Source organism: Aulonocara sp. 'chitande type north' Nkhata Bay, linkage group LG8, assembly GCF_057382095.1.
Source record: "Aulonocara sp. 'chitande type north' Nkhata Bay isolate Kocher_YH1m ecotype deep benthic linkage group LG8, A_spYH_male_GT1.1, whole genome shotgun sequence".
Taxonomy (NCBI): Eukaryota; Metazoa; Chordata; class Actinopteri; order Cichliformes; family Cichlidae; genus Aulonocara; species Aulonocara sp. 'chitande type north' Nkhata Bay.
The window spans coordinates 10,435,081-10,457,057 of NC_141351.1; the positions used below are offsets into that span (position 1 = coordinate 10,435,081).

The window sequence follows — 21,977 nt, forward strand, 5'->3', positions numbered from 1 at the left end:
CACCACAGCAACACATACCCAACAGGTTCTACAACAAATGTGTTATATTTTTAGGCTCCAGTAACAATTAGAGGACACAAGCTTGGGCATGTTTAGCAGTCTTTCTGCTACAGTGGTGTCATTGAGGGTATTCAGTTCCAACAACAGATACCAGTGACCAGATAAGGGGATGAGGAAGTATTTCAATAAACTCTAGCCCACTTTGTGGTTCCGATTGGCCCTTCCTGTTTGCATGCGTTGGTGTAATTGTCTGCCTCTGTGAAACCACACCCTTACCTGTGTGCTGGCTGCACCTATTTTTCTTTGCGCACGCCGAGTGAGTGCAGTGGCAGGGAATGGGGTTTCAGCAGTAGGAGACAAGGTGGAAAATAGTCAGAAAGAAACCCTTTTAGTCCTTCCGCATATGTTTCTCATTGAGAACGACTGAAAGGGAAACATGAAAGACACAGGAGCAGAAGAAGGAGGAGGAGGCGACGGCAGAGACAATATTGGCCAAACTGAGAAGAGCCAGGTGGGTTAGATTTCACTCAAGTCCTTCAGCTGCTGTTGTGATGTGCCGCTACATTTTTTGGAAGTGGAAGTTAACGCTATACTCGGAATATCTGCCCATGAAGTTCCGAGGAACTGCAGTGAGCCGCCCATAGTCTTCTTGGAAAACACGTCGTGCAACAGCTGTCCAAACGTGCACGTTTGCGCGAACGACTGCAGGAGCTATCCGTCTGCTTTGTTTCCGCTGTGGTTTGTTGACCCTACACTTGTCTAACCGGTGGACGTTACAGCTTTAACAACTGGGAACGGCTTTTCCAATCATTTCTGACGCAGCAGTCTACTTTTTTTTTTTTTTTTGGCTAAGCGATAAAAATGGAAAACACGCCACTTATAAGAAACACTTGTGTCAAGCCAGCCTCCAATTCGAGACTTGCAGTCAAGCCAGCCTCCAGTTTGTTTTACGTTCCCTGTGTATTCAAAGTATTACGGGAATGGATGTGGAAACCGGATTTCAAAATAAAAGCCAACTTCGAGTGAATTAACAGATATGTTAAGAACATAATAACATATAATTTAGGCTTCTTTTTTTTTTTTTTACAAACTCTAATGTTAGATCTATATGACACAGCCTTGTACCCTAATTGTGCCCTGTCACTATCAAGGCCATCTTATTTTGGATTTCAAAGTAAAAGCCCTGTGAATCTTCATTTTTGAACTACTCTTTCAATGACTTAATAATGCTCTTAAAAGCAAAAGTCGTATTTCCAAATACTATTTGAACTTTATATCAACACTTTCCAACCACAGTCTTTTTACAGTGATACCATATCAATATCAAGTCAGTCTGATTTTGCCTTTCATAGTAATGGCCCTTTGAAATTGTCCATAATTGACTTAATCTTCTAACGATTCAAAATGCTCTAAAATGAAAAATTCTTGTTTCCACAGGGTAATTCCACCTTAGATCAACAGTATACAGCCCCACAGTGATACCATATCAATATCAAGTCATTCTGATTATGCCTTCCAAAATAAATGCCCTTTCAAATTGAGCATATACAGCCTACTTTTTTGACGATTTCAAAATGTTCTTAAACAGAATTTTGCTGTTTCCACAGGATAATTTCACTTTAGTTCAACAGTATACAACCTCACGATGTTACCATATCAAGTCATTCTGATTTTGCTTTCAAAAATAAAAGCATTTTCAAACTGCCCATATCTGACTTGATCCTGGAACAATTTCAAAATGCTCTAAAATGGAAAATTCCTGTTTCCACAGGGTAATTCCACCTTAGATCAACAGTATACAGCCCCACAGTGATACCATATCAATATCAAGTCATTCTGATTATGCCTTCCAAAATAAAAGACTTTTTAAATTGTCCATAATTGACCTAACTTTCAGTGATTTCAAAATGCTCTAAAATGGAAATTTCCTGTTTCCACAGGGTAATTCCACTTTAGATCAACAGTATACAGCCCCACAGTGATACCATATTAATATCAAGTCATTCTGATTATGCCTTCCAAAATAAAAGACTTTTCAAATTGCCAAGATACGACCTACTCTTTTAAAGATTTCAAAATGCTCTAAAAGTGAAAATTGCTGTTTCCACAGGATAATTTCACTTTAGGTCAACAGTATACAACCTCACGATGTTACCACATCAATATCAAGTCAGTCTGATTTTGCTTTTCAAAATAAAAGCTTTTTCAATTTGCCCATATATGACTTACTCTTGGAGCGAATTCAAAATGCTCTAAGATGCACTTTAGATCAATAGTATCCAACCCCACAGTGATACCATATCAATATCAAATCAGTCTGATGTTGCCTTCCAAAATAAAAGACTTTTCAAATTGCCGATATACGACCTACTCTTTTAAAGAATTCAGAACGCTCTAAAAATGAAACTTGCTCTTTCCACAGGATGAATCCATGTTAGATCAAAAGTGTACATCCACACCATGGTACTACTTCAATTTCAAGTCATTCTGATTTTGCCTTCCAAAATAATGGCCTGTTGAAAATGCCAATAACTTACCTAACTTTCAGTGATTTCGGAATGCTCTAAAAAGGAAATTTTCTGTTTCCACAGAATAATTTCACTTTAAATCAACAGTATACAACCCCACAGAGATACGATGTTAAGATCAAGTCACTCTGATTTTGCCTTCCAAAATAAAAGTATTTTCAAATTGCCCGTAGACGACCTACTCGTTTAACGATTTCAAAATGCTCTTAAATTGAAAGATGCTGTTTCCACAGGGTAATTCCACTTTAGATCAACAGTATCCAACCCGACAGTAAAACCATGTAAATTTCATGTTGGTCTGATTTCGCCTTTCAAATTAATGGCCCGTCGAATTTGTCCATATGTGATATACTCTTTCAATTATTTCAGAATGTTTTAAAAATGAAAATTGCTGTTTCAACACATATTGGGTTTTCATTTTGAAAAGCAAAATCAGACTCAATTGATTATGACAGAATTGAATCATAAAGATGATGTAAAAGGAAGCTGAAATTGCCACTAGGTTGTAATTGATAGTACGTTTATATTTTAAGTCTGTGGAAAGATGTCATGGTTGGTTTGCAAGCTGTTTTGTAATTTCTTTATTTAGAATGACATCTTTCCACAGACTTAAAATATAAACGTACTATCAATTACAACCTAGTGGCAATTTCAGCTTCCTTTTACATCATCTTTATGATTCAATTCTGTCATAATCAATTGAGTCTGATTTTGCTTTTCAAAATGAAAACCCAATATGTGTTGAAACAGCAATTTTCATTTTTAAAACATTCTGAAATAATTGAAAGAGTATATCACATATGGACAAATTCGACGGGCCATTAATTTGAAAGGCGAAATCAGACCAACATGAAATTTACATGGTTTTACTGTCGGGTTGGATACTGTTGATCTAAAGTGGAATTACCCTGTGGAAACTGAAATCTTCCTTTTTAGAGCATTCTGAAATCACTGAAAGTTAGGTAAATTATGGGCATTTTCAACAGGCCATTATTTTGGAAGGCATAATCAGAATTACTTGAAATTGATATGGTAACATCGTGAGGTTGTATACTGTTGACCTAAAGTGAAATTATCCTGTGGAAACAGCAATTTTCACTTTTAGAGCATTTTGAAATCTTTAAAAGAGTAGGTCGTATCTTGGCAATTTGAAAAGTCTTTTATTTTGGAAGGCATAATCAGAATGACTTGATATTGATATGGTATCACTGTGGGGCTGTATACTGTTGATCTAAGGTGGAATTATCCTGTGGAAACAGGAAATTTCCATTTTAGAGCATTTTGAAATTGTTCCAGGATCAAGTCAGATATGGGCAGTTTGAAAATGCTTTTATTTTTGAAAGCAAAATCAGAATGACTTGATATTGATATGGTAACATCGTGAGGTTGTATACTGTTGAACTAAAGTGAAATTATCCTGTGGAAACAGCAAAATTCTGTTTAAGAACATTTTGAAATCGTCAAAAAAGTAGGCCGTATATGCTCAATTTGAAAGGGCATTTATTTTGGAAGGCATAATCAGAATGACTTGATATTGATATGGTATCACTGTGGGGCTGTATACTGTTGATCTAAGGTGGAATTACCCTGTGGAAACAAGAATTTTTCATTTTAGAGCATTTTGAATCGTTAGAAGATTAAGTCAATTATGGACAATTTCAAAGGGCCATTACTATGAAAGGCAAAATCAGACTGACTTGATATTGATATGGTATCACTGTAAAAAGACTGTGGTTGGAAAGTGTTGATATAAAGTTCAAATAGTATTTGGAAATACGACTTTTGCTTTTAAGAGCATTATTAAGTCATTGAAAGAGTAGTTCAAAAATGAAGATTCACAGGGCTTTTACTTTGAAATCCAAAATAAGATGGCCTTGATAGTGACAGGGCACAATTAGGGTACAAGGCTGTGTCATATAGATCTAACATTAGAGTTTGTAAAAAAAAAAAAAAGAAGCCTAAATTATATGTTATTATGTTCTTAACATATCTGTTAATTCACTCGAAGTTGGCTTTTATTTTGAAATCCGGTTTCCACATCCATTCCCGTAATACTTTGAATACACAGGGAACGTAAAACAAACTGGAGGCTGGCTTGACTGCAAGTCTCGAATTGGAGGCTGGCTTGACACCAGTTAAGAAACTAACTTCTACTAAACCGAGCATCCTAACCATAAGCAGTTAAATAAGCGTTCCGGTGATGGTTAATAATGACTGCGTTCCGTTTAGTTGCATCAGTTGCAGGACTCTAGACGAGGCGTCAGCTACTGGCACCAATAAATGCAACGGGGCCATCATGGTTTTTTTTTTTCTCAGTTAAACGGCCTGTGGGGAAAGTGTTCTCTCTTTACTGCTTGGCTGATAACATTACAGAAAGATTAGCACTGAATACATTGGTGAAAACAAAATGTAATGTAGCCCCACTGCAGAATACGCTTATGCACAGCCTGCCTGTTGCGCACACCTGAGCTCAAACTACGTCACATCATCAGAAATCACAGCACAGCTTGCCAACTTGTTACTGGGTAGTTTCTATTAGCCAAAGTCAACACTTGGACGGTTTTCTGCACCTGCTGCCACATGCATGAGATTTTAGGATTCAGAATTGAATCAGCTTCTGTAATAATTCAGTAATGTTATATAACTGCTGAAAAATGCTTTCAGAGTTGGATCCCCAAAATCATCAAGAAAAGAGTGTGCAGCACTTTTGTAGAAGATTCCATCAGGTACTGTGACCTCTGTCTTTTAATAACAGCACATGTATTTTGAGTAACTTCTCATGGTGTTGTTTATATCCCTCCACCTCTCTCAGTAATGGTGCATTGTGTCAGTGCGGGGCTGCGAGAGATGACCATGCCTCTGTGGCTCTTGGAGACTATTTCAGCACAGCCATCGTGAACCAGTGGAAAAGTGTGCAGCACTCCTCTGAACGACCGACAGATGCCTTTGGAGAGGTGCAGTTTGCAGGGGCCAGCAAGAGGCACAGCCATGTGGGTGCTTTTATTTTTCTCTCATAATGTTTGAATGCTTTATTTCAAGAGCCTGAGAGTTCTTGAACATGTGTACATGTTTTTAAAAGAAATGCCTCCAAAGGTGAGTTAAAGGTTAAGATAAACCCTGAGCTGTAGTAGTCAATTCGTTGAATTTTCCTGACCTTCAGTCTACCTCCGCTCCACCTGAGTAAACAGAGTCAAAAGTCAGTACAGATCACATGACAAGCTTCTTTTTCCCCCCCCATTTTATTACCATTTAAAGGCTGAAACGACTGAGTCGTTCAGCTTTAATACTAGTGTGATCACAGGCCATTACTTTTCAAATCTTTTTGCATTGTTGACATGGGCTTGCTTCTTTTAATCCATCAAATGTCTAAACTTAGTTCCTGCGCCTGTCATGGAGCACTGAGCCTTCTATGGTGTACACCATACTGACAGCTCATTGGCGTCTTCCTCTACCCAACCTGGTTGTTTCTGTTGTGGGCGGAGAGGGAAGGACACAGGTGAAGACCTGGGTACGGGAGGTCCTCAGACAGGGACTGGTGAAAGCGTCACAAAGCACAGGTAAAAACTTTATGCATCTGCCAGTGTGTCAGTACTCCTGGCAGGTGTGATGTGTCTGGCATATCTGAGCTCAGCATCTTATTTCTGTTCTGGTTGCTGAAGTGGGTTATTGTTGGTTAGCAGATGTCATGATAATTTCCAGATGACGATAAAAGAACTGACAAATGATCCTGTCAGTCATTGAAACCTACTCATGGTGGTTTTTAGCGTGAAGAAAACAGCTATTACAAAATTTAGTCTCAACACACAACACGACTCCCTGGGGTCCGGTCCTAATTTGGTAGTACAATGGCCATTTCCTCTCTGGCTACTGTACCAAGTGCAGGTGGCATATGGCGATACTGATCCCCCTGTCGTCTGAGGTCACGCGCTGTTTTCTCAAAACAAGTCCAAGATGTACTAAAAAAAAATAAATAAATCAAAAGTCCCAAACAAAACATGCACACAAAGATGCAAGTAACTACACAGCTCACACTCCCTAAACATCTTTGTTAGATAAGACATAGTACAGGGTGTGGCACCATATTTGGTGTTAAAACCCGTTGCATATAAAAACATGTTTTACGCATGTCTGTGGCCTTTGTAGTCTTTTTTTATGTGCTTTTAATTTTTTTTTACAGATAAATGTGTATGAATCTGATACTTGACTTGCTGTGGTCTTAGGTTTATTTCTCAGGGATCAATAATTTGGTCTGCTCCCTTTGTTTTTCTTCCCGTTTTGGTGCCCAGATTGTCAAGTCTCATTCGTTTTGTTCCTTTTAAATTAAAAACTGGTGTGAAATGTGAAACACATTTACAACTTTTGACATGACCTTTGTTTGTTCATGCTAATAAATTGTTGACAATCTTAGCTGTAAACCCCCCCCCCCCCCCCCCCAAAAAAAAAACAAAACAAATTGAGATGCAGTGCAATATGTAAATAAAACAGAATCCAGTGATTTGCAAAGTCACATAAAGTTATATTTTATTCACTGAAGAAAATTGAAATAAAAATCAGATTTTCCACCTGTTTCCCCCAGGTGCATGGATCTTAACTACAGGTCTGCGTGAAGGTGTTGGCAGGTGTGTTGGACAGGCAGTGAGAGATCATGCAACTGCAGCTTCTTCATTCTCGCTCAACAAGGTGGTAGCGTTGGGCATTGCTCCGTGGGGCCTTGTGGAAAAACGAGAGCAGCTGGTCAACCCTCAGGTAGTAAAGACTCTCACACATTTGCACATTTCTCTAAGCATTAAATCATATCTTGTTGTCTTTGTGGAAAAGGACCACGATTTGACACACGGTCCGTGTTGATTTGTCAGGTTTTATTGGGTGAACACACTGTTGGCAGTTCTTGCTGCAATTTAAAATAACTAAGGCTGAAATGTGGAAAGAAACGCTGGAGTAACTGTTTTTTCTTCTTTTGCAGGGAAGCTTTCCAGCAAAGTACTATGTCCAAAACATTTCCCGGGACTCCTGCTCCCTGGATAACAACTACCAGGCCTTCCTCCTCGTGGACGATGGGAGTGTGGGCCGCAGAGGAGGAGAAACAGATTTCAGAGCCAGACTGGAGGAATTCATTTCCCAGCAGCGCACAGGCATATGGGGTCAGAGATGGTACCATAAACTATGAAGTACAACATTTATAGCCTCTGAATTAAAGCAGAAACTGTACTTGAGTACACATTATCTTCCACTCATGTATTCAGTTTAAGTTAACTTATTTAAATCTAATTGTGCTAAATGAGACTTAACTCCTGTACCATTATTCCCAAAATACATCCTTTCAGAGTTAACTTCGATCTTTACAGGCTTTACATGTTCCTTCGTGTTTTGGTTGAATGATTTTTTATTTATTTTTTTGGCATCTACGGGAGGAAAGCCTTGCATGTGACTGCATGTATCTTACAGTTAACTCTACAACATTTCCATTCAAGTAAAACAAAAACATCCACAGGGTGCTCTTTGTATGTATGTTGTGCTTCATGAAAATTATGCACTTTGCACATCTTAGTATGATCACTCTGATTAAGTTAGTAAAAACATTTGATCAAGATTGGAAGATGCTAAAATTGTTGTATCTTTTTAAAGGAAGTGGCAGCATTGACATCCCTGTCGTTTGTATGCTGATATCAGGGGAAACAGACATGCTAAAGGTACAGTCCTTTACAGCTTTTTATGTGAATTATTACAACAAAAATGGCAAATTCTAATTTAAATTGTGCCAATCTTTATTTCATGGTTTTTGTCATGTCTGTCAGAGAATGGATCTCTCTTTAAAAAGCTGCATCCCCTGGCTGGTTCTGGCTGGCTCAGGAGGCTTGGCTGATTTCCTGAGTGATATCTTGGAGAACCGGTCTTCAGCTCCAGCTGTGCCGTCCTCTGGTGAAGGCAACAGTGAGGCTCCTAAAACCTCCAGTGTGGATCTCAAAGACAGAGTGGCAGAACGGTTTAAGAAGCATTTTCCTTCAGAGGCACAGACCGACAAACTAGTTGAACAGGTGAGTGCTGAGAACAGAAACATTGTGTTGGCCTTTACTCTGCAGAAGAGTATGAGGAAAGACTTTTTATAGCCTGCATATCTGTCAGCTGCTTACTAAACTGTATTCAGGTCTAATATTCATGCCCTCAGGGCGCTCGATCTTTTTGTCAGTTTTTCAGGATCGCAGTTGATTAAAGTCAAACCCTCTTGCTTAATTAGAGGCTGTGCCATGAATGACATCATGAGTTTGAAAAGAACCTTTGTCACCAGTTTCTTCATCACTGTCGAACATCTTTTTTCTAAAATATCTTGCATTGTTCCTGTTCCCTTTCCCATCTTCTGTCTCCAGGCTTTGAGCATTTACCAGAACAAAGATTTGATTACAATCTACCAAGGAGAGCACGAGAGTCCAAATGACTTTGACACAGTCCTGCTTAAAACACTCGTGGGAGGTATGTATAAGTAGACATTAATTTTACAACATAGCAGCAACATGCACTTTTAGTCCTTATTTTGATTTTTGTGTTGTCTTTATGTTTTTCAGCAAGTAAGCAGCAATCATCAGTTGATGCCAGCCCTTATAGTGATGAGCTGAAACTAGCAGTAACGTGGAACAGGGTTGACATTGCTAAGAGTGAACTCTTCAATGGAGACATCCAGTGGAAGGTGAGGAGGGAAAAAGACACCACACTGAATGGAAATGCTCTGAAGTACATTGTGCAGTTTATTATACCACTTCTGACAGATACAGTTTATCTATGATTTACAGAATACTTGGCTTAAATTATTAACCTGTCCTAAAACATGATCTCCTTCCTCCAATTAAACAGTACGAAGATTTGGAGGACTCAATGACAGATGCGCTGATCAACGACAAGCCCCAGTTTGTTCGGCTTTTCACTGAGAATGGCTTGAATATCCTGGAGTACCTAACTTATGGCAGGCTGGAAACCCTCTATCGCTCTGTGCCAGATGGGACCTTGCTCTATCAGCTACTACAACAGTGCCTAGCAGAGCGGCTGGCAATAGTGGAGCGTCACTCACCATCAGAAAAACAGAATTCGTCCTCAAAAATGGTGAAAGATAACAATCAGGATGGACCAGTGAAGGAGGTCACCCTTTTTGAGGTAAGTTTGGGAATCAAAGAGATTCTGTCCTTTTTCATTAATTATGCTTAAATAGATACTGTTGTGCTTATTGTCCCACCCATGGGTTCCTCAGGTGTCAGGGGTCCTGGAGCTGTTAATGGGTGATGTCTGCCAGCCTTTATACTATAAAGCTTTGGGCTTACAGTTCACTTCATCCAAAAGGACGTCTCTGAGGGTACTTTGAACCTTTCAGAATAAACACACAGTGTACTTGTGCTGACTGCATTTCTATTTTTATGGTTAACATGACAATAAATGTTCTTACTTTTTTTATTCATCCCAGCGTGCAAATAAGGTTCTGCGTGGAGATTCGTTCTATCGGCAGCTGCGCTGCCCCTATCCCTGGGCTTCACTCTTCCTCTGGGCTGTACTGCAGAACCGCAGTGAGATGGCCCTTTATTTCTGGGAGATGGTAAAAGCTCTGAGACAAACTGGTGTTCAGCTGGTTTGAAATGGATGGATTGTTATTTAAATAGAGCAGAGTTTTCAGGGGAAGTTGCACTATATTGGGCATGTGTGAGAATGAGCTGCAACTAGACCAGGGGTGAAACTTTAACGTTCCTGTCAGTGTAACAACACTGTGTTAAGAAAAGAAATCACTCCGCACGACTCTGTGGACTTAAATTCTAAGGAATAAATGTGTAAAAAGTTCTGGTAGCTCATTGCCCAGACTGTCCAGTTTTTAGTTTTTTCTTTCATCCATAATGGTAAAAATCCCCAGAAATTTCTATAGTGATCAAGTTTGAAACCTTTTGTCATCCACAATGGAAAATGGTTGGGGAAAAAATCTTTTATTACCTAATCCCACTGCCAATTCGATCAATTCTGCACTCTGCTTTCAGTCTCCAATATCATTGAAATGCAGCCACACGCTGCTCATTTTACATTTTCACTCCTCTCTTTACTTTTCCTGACAAGCTTGCATTTAAATCTGACTCGCCCATCTCTCCGTCTACTGGGCTGTTTTCGGGATGTCTGCCTTTACATGTGAAATAAAGCCCCACCCCCGTCTGCACATCCACATCCTGACGGGCCATTAATACCATTAATGGGCATTGGAAATGATCTCAGCCTGCGGGTTGTACATTTGACAACCTCGAACTAGACGCTGCTTACCATGTATCAAAGTTGTTCGAGTCAATTAATTGCAATATATTGTTAATTATTATTTTATGATCCTAATTGTTTTTAAATATTATACAGTCATAGTGTTAAGTCTTAATATAAAATTAAATAATTGCTAAAAACATAAAGTAAAGTGATGTTGTAAATTGGTGATCTCCTTTCCAGGCAGGTGAGGCAGTCCTGAGTGCTCTCAGTGGCTGTAATATACTCAGAGACTTGTCCAAACTGGAGGAGGAGACTGAAACCAAACTCTCCATGAAAGAACTGGCCCAGAAGTTTGAGAACCTGGCTCATGGTGAGACAATAACTGCAGTTTTCCACTACACTGTTAGGATGGTTTGATATCTAGTTTTGCAATCATTTTATTTAATTTCCTTAGAATTTTCCTTTCAACAGCTGATGTAACACAATAGTAACAAATCTCATCGAACTCTTCATCACGTGTCTTGTCCACTTTATCTCAGATATTTTTAGCTCTTGTTATCGGAGTGATGAAAACCGTTCCTTCACCCTGCTAATTAGGAAGTCTCCCATCTGGGGTGACACCACCTGCCTTCAGATGGGCGTGAGTGCCGATGCCCGGCTTTTCTTCAGTAATGATGGCGTACAGGTGTGTCATATTTGTCATTCATGTGAATGGCATTCCTTTCATCTAGCACATGGGCAATGAATCTGAATAACATCGTCATTTTCCAAAATATAGGTAACAAATGCAAAGAATGGAATGATATTTTGTAATGATTGTGAATGTAAATGTTTGAAATAAAATGAACTGAATGCTATTAAACAAATGAACATGAAATCAAAGGAAGCCATCATATTTATATAGAGAAAATATTGATCAGTTGAGGGAATAAAATGGGTCATTCCATCCCAAATAAGCCAGCTTTTGTAACATTTCTTGCTCGAAAATCTGCAATTTGCGTAATAATTTTGTGGTCCAATAGTTTGAACAAATCTAATCTTTGAAATTCTACCTTAATGTAACAAAATTTTTTTTAAAGATATAATAAAAAAAAACAACCAAAAAAAAAAAACCCCCATTGTCCTTCGACCCACTTTCAAATGATGTGTTTTGTACATTGAAATCTGCAACAATGTTTTAAGATTGATATCTCAAAGACTTTCACTCGGCCGATTAAAATGAATCAGTGTTTTTAATTTGCATTAAAAAAACGTGAGTAACAAAATTGCAGCTTCTAGATGGTACTGGAATTATAATTGGGAAATAATTCAGTTAAATTTTCAGACCTTGGTCACTCTGTCACAAATCGAGGTTTTAAAAAAAATTATCAGTCAAATTTTTCTATTAAAATATGTTATCGTTCCAAGTTTGGACGTACATAATGATTACTGCGAAATTTTAGCTTATATATTTTTATATACTGTCAAGCAATATATTAAAAAAAGGCTAGCAGATCATTCTCACCTGAAATATATTTTCGTGTGAAATATTCTCTTCCAGGAGTTTAGGTCTCAAAATGGTAGGTAGGTAGAACAGGTCATGAAAATGAAAAATTTGCACATATTGTACAAAAGAAAATTGTTTCTTAGTTATAAATTGAATACCATGTGTTGTTGTTGTATTTAGATTAGACTATCTACTGATATTTTTACTTGTACAACTTGTGATATTTCCGGCATAAAAGTTAAATAGAACCAGCATTATTTTTTTTTTTTTTAAATTGTGTGCACAAATATGGAATTTTAAAAGATTGCTTTAATTTTTCGCCAATACGCAGACACTTCTTCATGTATTTGTCCTAAATGAGAAATCCTGTTTTTATCCTGGCTTTTATCTTTAATTGTTTTTCTGATAGTCATGTTCAAACATTGACTTTTTCAATGTGGGGGAAAAAAAGGCATGAAAGTGTGCAGAACGGTCTTTAAAAAAAACAAAAAACGGATATCTAAAATGTTATTTGATATAAGAAGCTGGGAGATGATGGAGCAGATAATATAATGACCCAGGTCTTGAAAAAACAAAAACAAAAACATACGCATATTTAACAAAATTATTTTCTGAATTGGAGTAGCATCTGTATTGTTTGGACAGATCAAAGATGGTCTACTGATATTTTTGGTTTTGTTGTACGTCATATTATTCCCTGTAGAATGAAATTCTTCCTGTTTTGTAAGTGTGAATTATTTCATGGTAAAAAGGTTTTCTACAGATTTATTTTACAACATTGTGTTATTCAGCTATCAACTACAAAAATATCAGTAGTTCTCTTGCAATTTGAAGTTTTTATTTAACATGTGCTCAAATATGGGATTTTGCAGGAATGCTGGACTTTCTTTTTCTTTATATTCTAACTAACCAATACTTAGGACATTTTTGGTGCTTCTGTCCCAAGTTACAGATCAATTTTGATGGTAAGAAAGGACAGTGAAAATTCAGTCTTTCATCTTTAATAGAGATATTCGTGTTCAAACGTTGCCTCAGATTTAGATGTGGAGAAAAAGACCTTAAAGTGGGTACATGGACAAATTTTCAAAAAACACATCTTAAAAAGCACTTGATATATTAAGCTGATGATGAAGCATAAGGCTGTTTTCATTATACAAACTAATGTATACATATACAGTCTCTATAAATAAATATGCTAATACACAATGCCTTGTTATACATCTTTATACACTGATCTGTAATTATTTAGCTACTCCTATCTAAAAGTATTGCTTTTTATAAAGAACTTATACACACGATCATCCAGATTTGTACAGTACAACAGTATAAATTACTTACAAATGAAAAATGGCCTAATGCTTCCAAAATAACATATCCCCATGTTGAGCCAGTACTGCTGATGGATAAGTCCTTGTTTTTTCTCTCCTCTTCCAGTCTCTGCTGTCCCAGATCTGGTGGGGTGATATGAAGAGGAACACAGAGGTCTGGAAGCTCCTGCTCGCTTTCTTCTGCCCCATCCTCTGCTACACCAACCTCATTTCCTTCAGGTAAAGCAGTTCTACCACAGAGGTCATGTTTTTGGTTGTGTTTGCATGCATATCTTTCTGTCTGTAATCATGATAGCGGAAATGTTTCGAATCAATTCTGATAAAACTTTGTGGGAGTGTAGAGTGGGATCATGATGACCAGTAATATTTGGCTTACTTTCACCAAAGTCTTTAAGGTCAACTTATTGATTTATGTCTTTTATCTTTAAAACTACACTTAAAATTCAGCGTCCTTTGTTTATATTGGCGACATTTAGGAAATTATACTGGTATATGGGTAATCTAAATATCACATTATAGTTTGTCTCAAAAAGTATTGTGCCACATTTGACCTCTGACCTCAGTTTTACATTTCACACCTGAAGAAAGAAAATGAGCTGCGTAATAAGCTACAAATATACTAAATCTATATTATATAAGAAGCTCAAGTTATTTGTGTCCAGTTATTTACATATGTATTATCCATGATTTTTGTGTAAGCTAATCTGTCACTCATATTTGGTTTTCACTACACTACAGACTATTTATAGTGTGTGTGTGTGTGTGTGTGTGTGTGTGTGTGTGTGTGTGTGTGTGTGTGTGTGTGTGTGTGTGTGTGTGTGTGTGTGTGTGTGTGTGTGTGTGTAAAAAATTTTCTATATATTCCACCTCAAAGGACACAAGACAATCAGCTGGAGGAGGAGGAAATGCCCAATGAGGATGCAGTGGCTCAGGACTCTGACAACCTTTATGGGACCACCGTCTTCTCTTTCTCTGACATCAAACAGCAGTAATATTTCTACTTGCACTCTTCAGTGTTCATCCATAGAACATCAGTTTGTTTTTATGTCTTAGGTCTACTAATGAATTAAAAATGTTTTCTTACACCAGTGAAGTTGACTCAGACGTTCACAAGAGTGATGCCATTAAAGGTGAGTCCTGATTCTTCATCTGATTCTTGTCTCCACATGCTGTCATTTTAGTCACCTGTTAATCTGTATTTATAATCCTTGATACAGGTGTACCTTACCGACCACCACAGCGTCCATTCATAGTGTCACGCTGGCGTCAGTTCTGGTTTGCACCGGTCACCTCCTTTTTGGGCAACGTCCTGATGTACTTCCTGTTTCTCTTGCTTTTTGCCTACGTGTTGTTGGTGGATTTTGATCCCCCACCACCCTCAGGCCCAGGTGCTGCGGAGTGTGTGTTGTACTTCTGGGTATTCACCATCGTTTGTGAGGAGATCCGACAGGTGAGTGAAGAGACACGTCTTACTTAGAAATTTATTATCTTTATTTATGAATGTAATAACTATCCCCAAATATAATGTATAATGAACTATCCCCAAAGTGCCATTGAGACACAGTGGTTACATGCTCCTGTGTCAAAAGCCTTAGATTCAAGATTGACATTAAAATAAGAAAAAAAATTTTTTTATTCGTCACCGATTTTATGTGATTAAGCAAACACTAAAAAAAAAATCACAAATTAAAATCTTATCCTGTCAGATTTTACTCACTTTACTGAAATAATAGTAACAGTAAATGGAAAGTGCGCGTCTGTATTTGGATACATGTCACCTAGGTATAGTTGAGTTTTATTTGTTGTTTTTTATGGATCTGTAAAGTCATTTGTCTTCTTCATCAAGACCATTTTTTTGGGGACGATGACTTGGCGTCAAAGGTTCAGACTCTACATTCAGGATGTTTGGAATAAATGTGACCTCACCGCCATCAGCCTGTTCATTATAGGACTAATCTGCAGGTATGGACAAGAAATAAAAAATAATAGAAATGATCAATTCTAATTTTTTTTTTCTACAGTAATATTTTTGAATGAGGCTTTGTCATTGCAGATTGTAACATTTGTAAAAACATTGTCCTTGGTTCATATTTGGATGTCTTAAGTGTTCTATAAAATAATTTTCATTTCCGGGTCTTTAGTTAATTTACAGCTTTGCCACCAGGTGGTGCTGCTTTCACACCGATTCAGCATTACTGTGCTTGTGTTTCAGGATGTTCCACTGGTCATATGAATTTGGACGGGATGTCCTGTGTTTGGACTACATGGTCTTCACCCTTCGCCTCATTCACATTTTTGCCATTCACAAGCAGCTGGGACCAAAAATCATCATTGTAGGAAAGATGGTGAGAAAGTTACCATCAGTTGGCAATATACTTTTTTTTATTATAGACTTTTTTAATAATATAATGTCAGAAACAAAATGACAATTTCCTCCTCTTGTTCAGATGAAGGATATCTTCTTCTTCCTCTTCTTCCTGGGTGTATGGCTCATGGCGTATGGAGTTGCCAATCAGGCTCTGATCTATTCCTACGATCCAAACCTGAATCGCATTTTTCGGAGAGTTTTCTACAGGCCATACTTGCACATCTTTGGACAGATCCCTGTGGAAGAGATGGATGGTACATGTGTTTGTGCAACTGGCATAAAAATAAGAAAATTGAATGCTACTGTAAAGCTTTCTTAACTTTCTCCTTTATGTCTGTTTTGTTGCAGTGGGCAAGGACTGGGATGTCAACTGTACACACAATGTGACTTTGATTGAGAGCGGTGAAGAGCCGTGTAGAACTCATGAGAGTAACTGGCTGGTAGTGATTCTGCTAGTCGTATATCTCCTGGTCACCAACATCCTGCTCATCAACCTGCTTATTGCCATGTTTAGGTAAAGAACAAGTCTTTTATTATATCTGAAGGTGCGTTCACATACTGAATGGTTTGACTCAGTGGCTCTGATCTGCTTGTATCCACACAGCTACACTTTCTCTAAAGTGCAGGAACACAGTGACACCTACTGGAAGTTCCAGCGTTACAACCTGATTGTCGAGTATCACTCCCGTCCTTCTTTGGCTCCGCCTTTCATTATCCTTTCACACATCAACCTCTTTATTAAGAGGGTCATCCGCAAAGTGCCCTCTGTAAAGATTCACCACTTTGGTCAGTATTGGATCAGAAGTCGTGGATTTTATTAATATAATAAAAATAATTAATACTGCTAATGTTTTAAAGTTATTGTCCATTACACATGCTGAATCAGGAAGCCTCAGTTCCATAGTTCTATTATCTTTGAGTTTTTTAATCAGTGACTGTATTTTTTTTTTTAAATTGTTTTTATTTTAGTTGCTTACTTAAAATGGAAGCATCTAAATAATTTTCTTGCTCACTGACCTCAGTTCAGCAGTGATGAAAGCATGAAAAGTGAGTTGAAAGGTAATCATTTCAACCCTTGGTCTGTACTATCAGTGTTAGACTTGGAAGCAAAGGCAGCGAACAGATTATCAACGTGGGAAACGATTCAGAAGGAAGACTTCCTGACTGCTCGAAACAAGATCCAGAAAAGCAGCGACTCAGAAAGGCTCAAACGGATGTCTGCCAAGTGAGCACCTTCATCCTCCACTGTAGCAGCATTATTTATTACTGTGTGACTCCATCATTCTGAAGTAAATGTATCTTTGTTTATATAGGGTAGATGGTGTGCTTAAACATCTGAGTGAAAGCAGAGACTTTGAACACAGACTACGGTCTCTGGAGAATCAGGTAAAACCGAAGCTCCAACTTATCATTTTGTACCATTTGAGTCATTCATGATATATATGTGGAGCTGCTGTGAAAGAGCACATTGGTTCAGTCAGTTCAGTATTCTACATAAAGGTTAAAGCATTGAATTGCAGACTTGTTTTGACTGGTATAATAACAGGATGGTAGAATATAGGGAAAACACCTACTATTTAGTACAAAGACAGTTTTTTTTATTTGGATTTACTGTGGCTGATCTTAAGCAACTCTGTAGTAAGCAATTTTATGTTTTGGAGAAAAGCAAGAAGTACTGATTATGGGAAAAAGCTGTTGTGTCAGTCAGAATGTTTTTAAGCATAGCTTAAGATTAGAATACGTCAGAGCCAACAATTCATGAATTGACTACATCACTGTGGTCTTTTTTTAGTCACTAGATGGAGCTAGCCTAACTGTATTTAATTTGCTTCCAGTCTTTATATCTTCCTGACAACTGAAGAAAAAAGAATCTTACCATTGAACTTTTTTGTGATTTCCTACCTCTTTGGAGCTAAAAGATACCACACAAACACATGAGATATCAATGGGAAGCCCAGGACGTTCTCTATTCAGTACATGAAGACTTAATACCGTAGCTCGAATAAGCCAAAAGCTATAGACCAAAAACAAATGCCTATTAGAGAGGACATAAATGAATAGGGTGGTTCTCAGGAAGATGTGATAAGCTGGGCTGGACAAGTGTTTAACGGGTGGATATGAGTGGTATCCAAGTCAGACATTTTTTTTTTTTTTTTTTTTTTTATTAATGGTCTGTCTTTGATTAAGAAGTTTCCTGTTTTAAAAATATTTTGTCCTATGGAGGGCAATAAAGTAACGTCCACCTTAAAAAGTAATCTTACTCTCTATGTAGTAAAAGTGTTAAAGTACTGCTTTAAGTGTCTTACTGCATAATATTTAATTAACAGTAAATAATCTGTCTTTAGAATTTTTATAGACACAAAGTTAAGACATGGAGTGAACAGACAACCTGAACACATCTATAAAGAAAACAGTCCTCCTTTTTTTCAGGTGCTTTTCATTGAGGTTTAAGAATGAATCTTTTCTAATATATAGTTTCATGATCTTCTGCTTTTTCTTCTCAGATGGAGTATTGCTCCAGTGCACTCAGCTGGGTTGTGGATACTTTATCACAAGGAAGCACATTTAAACCTCCTCGACCTCCACCATTACGAGGTATTTACTAGCAGTTATGAAATCATGCTTGCATAACAGCCTGCATGTTGAAAAGCCACTCTTCATTTACATAGCTTGCTTGACTACTAAGTGGCTGTAGCTCAAGTGGTAGAGCAGGTAATCTGCTAACCACAAGACTGGTAGTCCGATCCAGGGCCGTGCAGAGATGTTTAAAGGGGTGGGTGCTCAAAGTTAAAAAGGGGCATATAGAAGCAGGCTGAAGAACAAGAACCCACATTCATCAAGAATCTAAAATGGAATCGCATCATACTATATCACTGTCATCAGGTGGGGACAATAGAGAGCAATCGTAGCCTATGTTTCACCTGATGGGTACAGTGTTGCTGTTGAGGGGTTGCTGCTGCTGATCCCGCTGCTGATAGTGCTGGAGGGCAGGGCTGTGTTGATCTGAGACTGTAGACTGTAAAAAGTCCATAGCAGAGATGGTAGCAGATTAAACAAGTGTTATGAGATAATAATAAAATACCGAGATTGGTTACAGCGCTTAGAACCAAAAGGCAACAAAACTGAGGAATAAACTCGGCTCTGTTTGTGTTTGACTCTCTGCTTCCTTCCATTTCTTCATCTCATCTATCACTCTCCACTTGCTGTTCAGGCACAATTTGCTATTGCATCGATCTATTGTTTAATTATCCACACTTAACAATTTTTGCACCTAATCCATAATAAAGTAATGATAGAAAAATGTTATAGACCCAAAACATTAGACCCAGCTATTCTTCAGCAAGATACTAAATCCTGACTTGCTGTCCAATGTGTTAGCATTGTGTATTAATATGAGATAGAAAGCACCAAGGTATAGAAAAAAAGTGCCTGTGTGAATGAGGTGTGCTGTACTTTGAGTAGTAACGCACTGTCTAAAAGTCAATTCGTAATGTACTGCTTTCTAAAAAAAGTTTGCTTTTTTCTTTTTGCTAAAATTTGTCCCTCTCACTCATCTTACTCTACCTGTTCCTCTCTACAGATGCATTTGCCTCCTCTTCCAGCTCAACTTAATTTAAGGATACCTTAAATCAAAGAGGACACCTTCACTTCACTCAAGTTCAGGAAAAAAAACAAAATTGGAGAACACACTCTCTTGAGAACTTCTATCCAGCCCACCACCTTGATTCTCACTGGACTTGGTTTACCAAAGCATATAAACACTGCACTGAAAAGAGAAAACATTTTATCCAGCCAATGCAAGACACTGTATGTCTGTGCGTGTGCGTGCGTGTGCGTGCGTGTGTGTGACTTGATACAATTAATGCTGTAAAACATGTTTTAAAAACATGCAATGTTTTACATTTTATTCTGATATGATGTGATGGCGTCTATAACCAGTTACAGTAGGAACACATTAATACTTTTTCAGTTACATTAAAAACGCCCAATATTTGTATGCAAATGTACATACAAATGTATTTGGATGTCTGCATTTTTATTCTTTTCTAATAACTTTCATACAGTATAACGATTCATTTTGATGATAAGTACAAAAGAATAACTGTAGTTCAACAATCTTCAAGGATTGATTTATTTGCTTTTACAGTATTCCAGCTAGAATAAATTAATGCATGACATAGGGTCGTAATAATTAATTGTGTAAAGCGAATAACAGGTTTTTTTTTTTTTTTTTTTTTTTTTTTTTTGCTTTAATGTTTTGTTTGGTCCGTAACTCTGTTGTCACCATTTAAATAGTTTAACTTAAAACCAGAGTCTTCCATTGCCCACATGTGTATAGATAAAAAGGTGGAGCTGTATCCAAAACTGAGCTCAGATTGCTTTAGTAACATTCATAAGCATGAATACAATACACTAATTACATTGCACTAACAGTTTTAATAAAACAAGCTTTTGTTTTTCACAAATCATTAAAAGTATATTTGGGTCAGTAAAACCCTGAGCCACTGACCTGAGGCTGTTGGGTTGGACTGAATTATTGCCAGCATTATTTATTAATGTCTACACAATCGGGATGCCTGTTTTTTGGAGCAAGAAACATTGCGTTGCAACAGGACATACTCCAGTTCTGAGAACGCTGATATACTTGCTTTTCTTCATTGCAGCCACCATGAAATCAGCCATTCAGACACGCTTAAACATGCAGACACATACACAGAAACCTACAGTTCAGCTGGAAAGTATTCACAAGTTACAGCCTTGTTCCAAAATGGATTCAATTAATTTTTCATCTCGCAATTCTACGCATCCTAATTACATACTTTATAATTACAAAGTGAAAAAAGTTTGCTTGAAATTCTTGCAAATGTATTAAAAACGAAACACTGCCTTTTCCATGGCGGCTGCTGGCTGGTTCAGGAGGCTTGGCTGATTTCCCGAGTGATGTCTTGGACAACCTGTCTCCAGCTCCACCTGTGCAGTCTCCTGGGGAGGGCGACGGTGAAGAAGGTCCCAGCGTGGATCTTAAAGGCAAAGTAGAGGAACATTTTAAGAAGCATTTTCCCTCTAAACCACAGACTGACGAACTAGTTCACCTGGTGTGTGCTGACTGAGATAATACATGCACATGGGGAAACAGGTGGCTGACGCTCTGAATCAATTCCTCATTCATAACAAAGTGCAAAGATGAGCAAATTTTGTAAATTGAGTAAACTTACAATATATAAGGATGGAGATGATAATGAAGTCAGAAATAGTAGACTATAGAACTGTAGACTTGATCTTTCTAACTGTGGTCATTAATTAGTTGTCAGAAAATCAGGTAGTTCCTCTGACACTTTTACCGTATGGTATTTTTGGAATCACTGTTTAAATAAAGCTTTAGACACATAATCATTTATGATGTTGTAATCATTCACACATGAGGAAAAACCCAGATCTTTGAGATTTTCTGATTATCTGAGTGAATCAAGGCTAAACTGATTTTTACAGAACTTTATTTAAAGTGACTTTTTTGTGCAGCTGCAGACAGTCTTTGTTTTGACTACAATGCATGTTAAAATTTGTTCACAGACTGACATTCAGTCATTACATGACATCGAAGTATGTTTTGAAAAGCACAGTGTCGAAAATTTTGTCTAAAACACAACATATTTTCCACTGAAAATCCTCTAAATCAGTTTCAGTGGGACGACCCAGAAGGCATCTCTGTAACATATCAGCAAATTATTTTAGAGTCCACTTGCATGACAGGACAGATACGAAACACGAGGATCATGGATTCAAACCAGATCAGGCCTGGGATCAGCTCAGCTCCAGGCAGTTTATTTTGTCCCAACATGTACTAACAATAAGGTAGTAAGACCCTGATAAAACGTTGTCTGATGTGGCTGTCAGGAAGATATCATCTGTCAGTGAAGGCTGATATTTAATCAGATCACAAATGCTTACAGTGGGAACATTAAAGCACAATTTTTCTGTAAATCTCTTTATTTCTGCCATTACTCTATAAAAATGGTCATAAACTACAGTGAACAGCTTTTTTTTTTTTTTAA

At 37.6% G+C, this 21,977-nt stretch overlaps 1 protein-coding gene across 2 annotated transcripts; it reads left to right on the forward strand.

The window, feature by feature from the left end:
- Positions 1 to 229: 229 nt before the first annotated feature.
- On the forward strand, positions 230 to 20,433 carry LOC147323214 (transient receptor potential cation channel subfamily M member 4-like). Of its 2 annotated transcripts, none has more exons than XM_086303442.1 (28): positions 230 to 511; positions 5,193 to 5,254; positions 5,341 to 5,518; positions 5,905 to 6,085; positions 7,105 to 7,274; positions 7,492 to 7,669; positions 8,154 to 8,218; positions 8,324 to 8,563; positions 8,894 to 8,996; positions 9,089 to 9,210; positions 9,375 to 9,671; positions 9,766 to 9,867; positions 9,976 to 10,104; positions 10,983 to 11,112; positions 11,282 to 11,427; positions 13,663 to 13,775; positions 14,431 to 14,544; positions 14,646 to 14,686; positions 14,774 to 15,006; positions 15,403 to 15,518; positions 15,769 to 15,901; positions 16,004 to 16,178; positions 16,273 to 16,438; positions 16,529 to 16,710; positions 17,017 to 17,149; positions 17,238 to 17,310; positions 18,429 to 18,519; positions 19,505 to 20,433. In XM_086303442.1, the coding sequence occupies exons 1-28, from the start codon at positions 437 to 439 to the stop codon at positions 19,534 to 19,536; spliced, it is 3,780 nt and encodes a 1,259-aa protein (XP_086159568.1). In that variant the 5' UTR covers positions 230 to 436; the 3' UTR covers positions 19,537 to 20,433. The 2 variants fall into 2 exon arrangements, with proteins under 2 accessions (XP_086159568.1, XP_086159570.1); XM_086303444.1 differs by having other exon boundaries at positions 14,939 to 15,006.
- Positions 20,434 to 21,977: the final 1,544 nt, after the last annotated feature.

What these genes read in the sequence shown, in the direction of transcription:
- LOC147323214 (XM_086303442.1), top strand. Translation starts at nt 437, where the DNA reads ATGAAAGACACAGGAGCAGAAGAAGGAGGAGGAGGCGACGGCAGAGAC. An exon ending in CCAGCAAGAGGCACAGCCAT is followed by an intron (nt 5,519 to 5,904) that starts GTGGGTGCTTTT and finishes GTCTAAACTTAG; the next exon opens with TTCCTGCGCCTGTCATGGAG. An exon ending in TCATCATTGTAGGAAAGATG is followed by an intron (nt 15,902 to 16,003) that starts GTGAGAAAGTTA and finishes CCTCTTGTTCAG; the next exon opens with ATGAAGGATATCTTCTTCTT.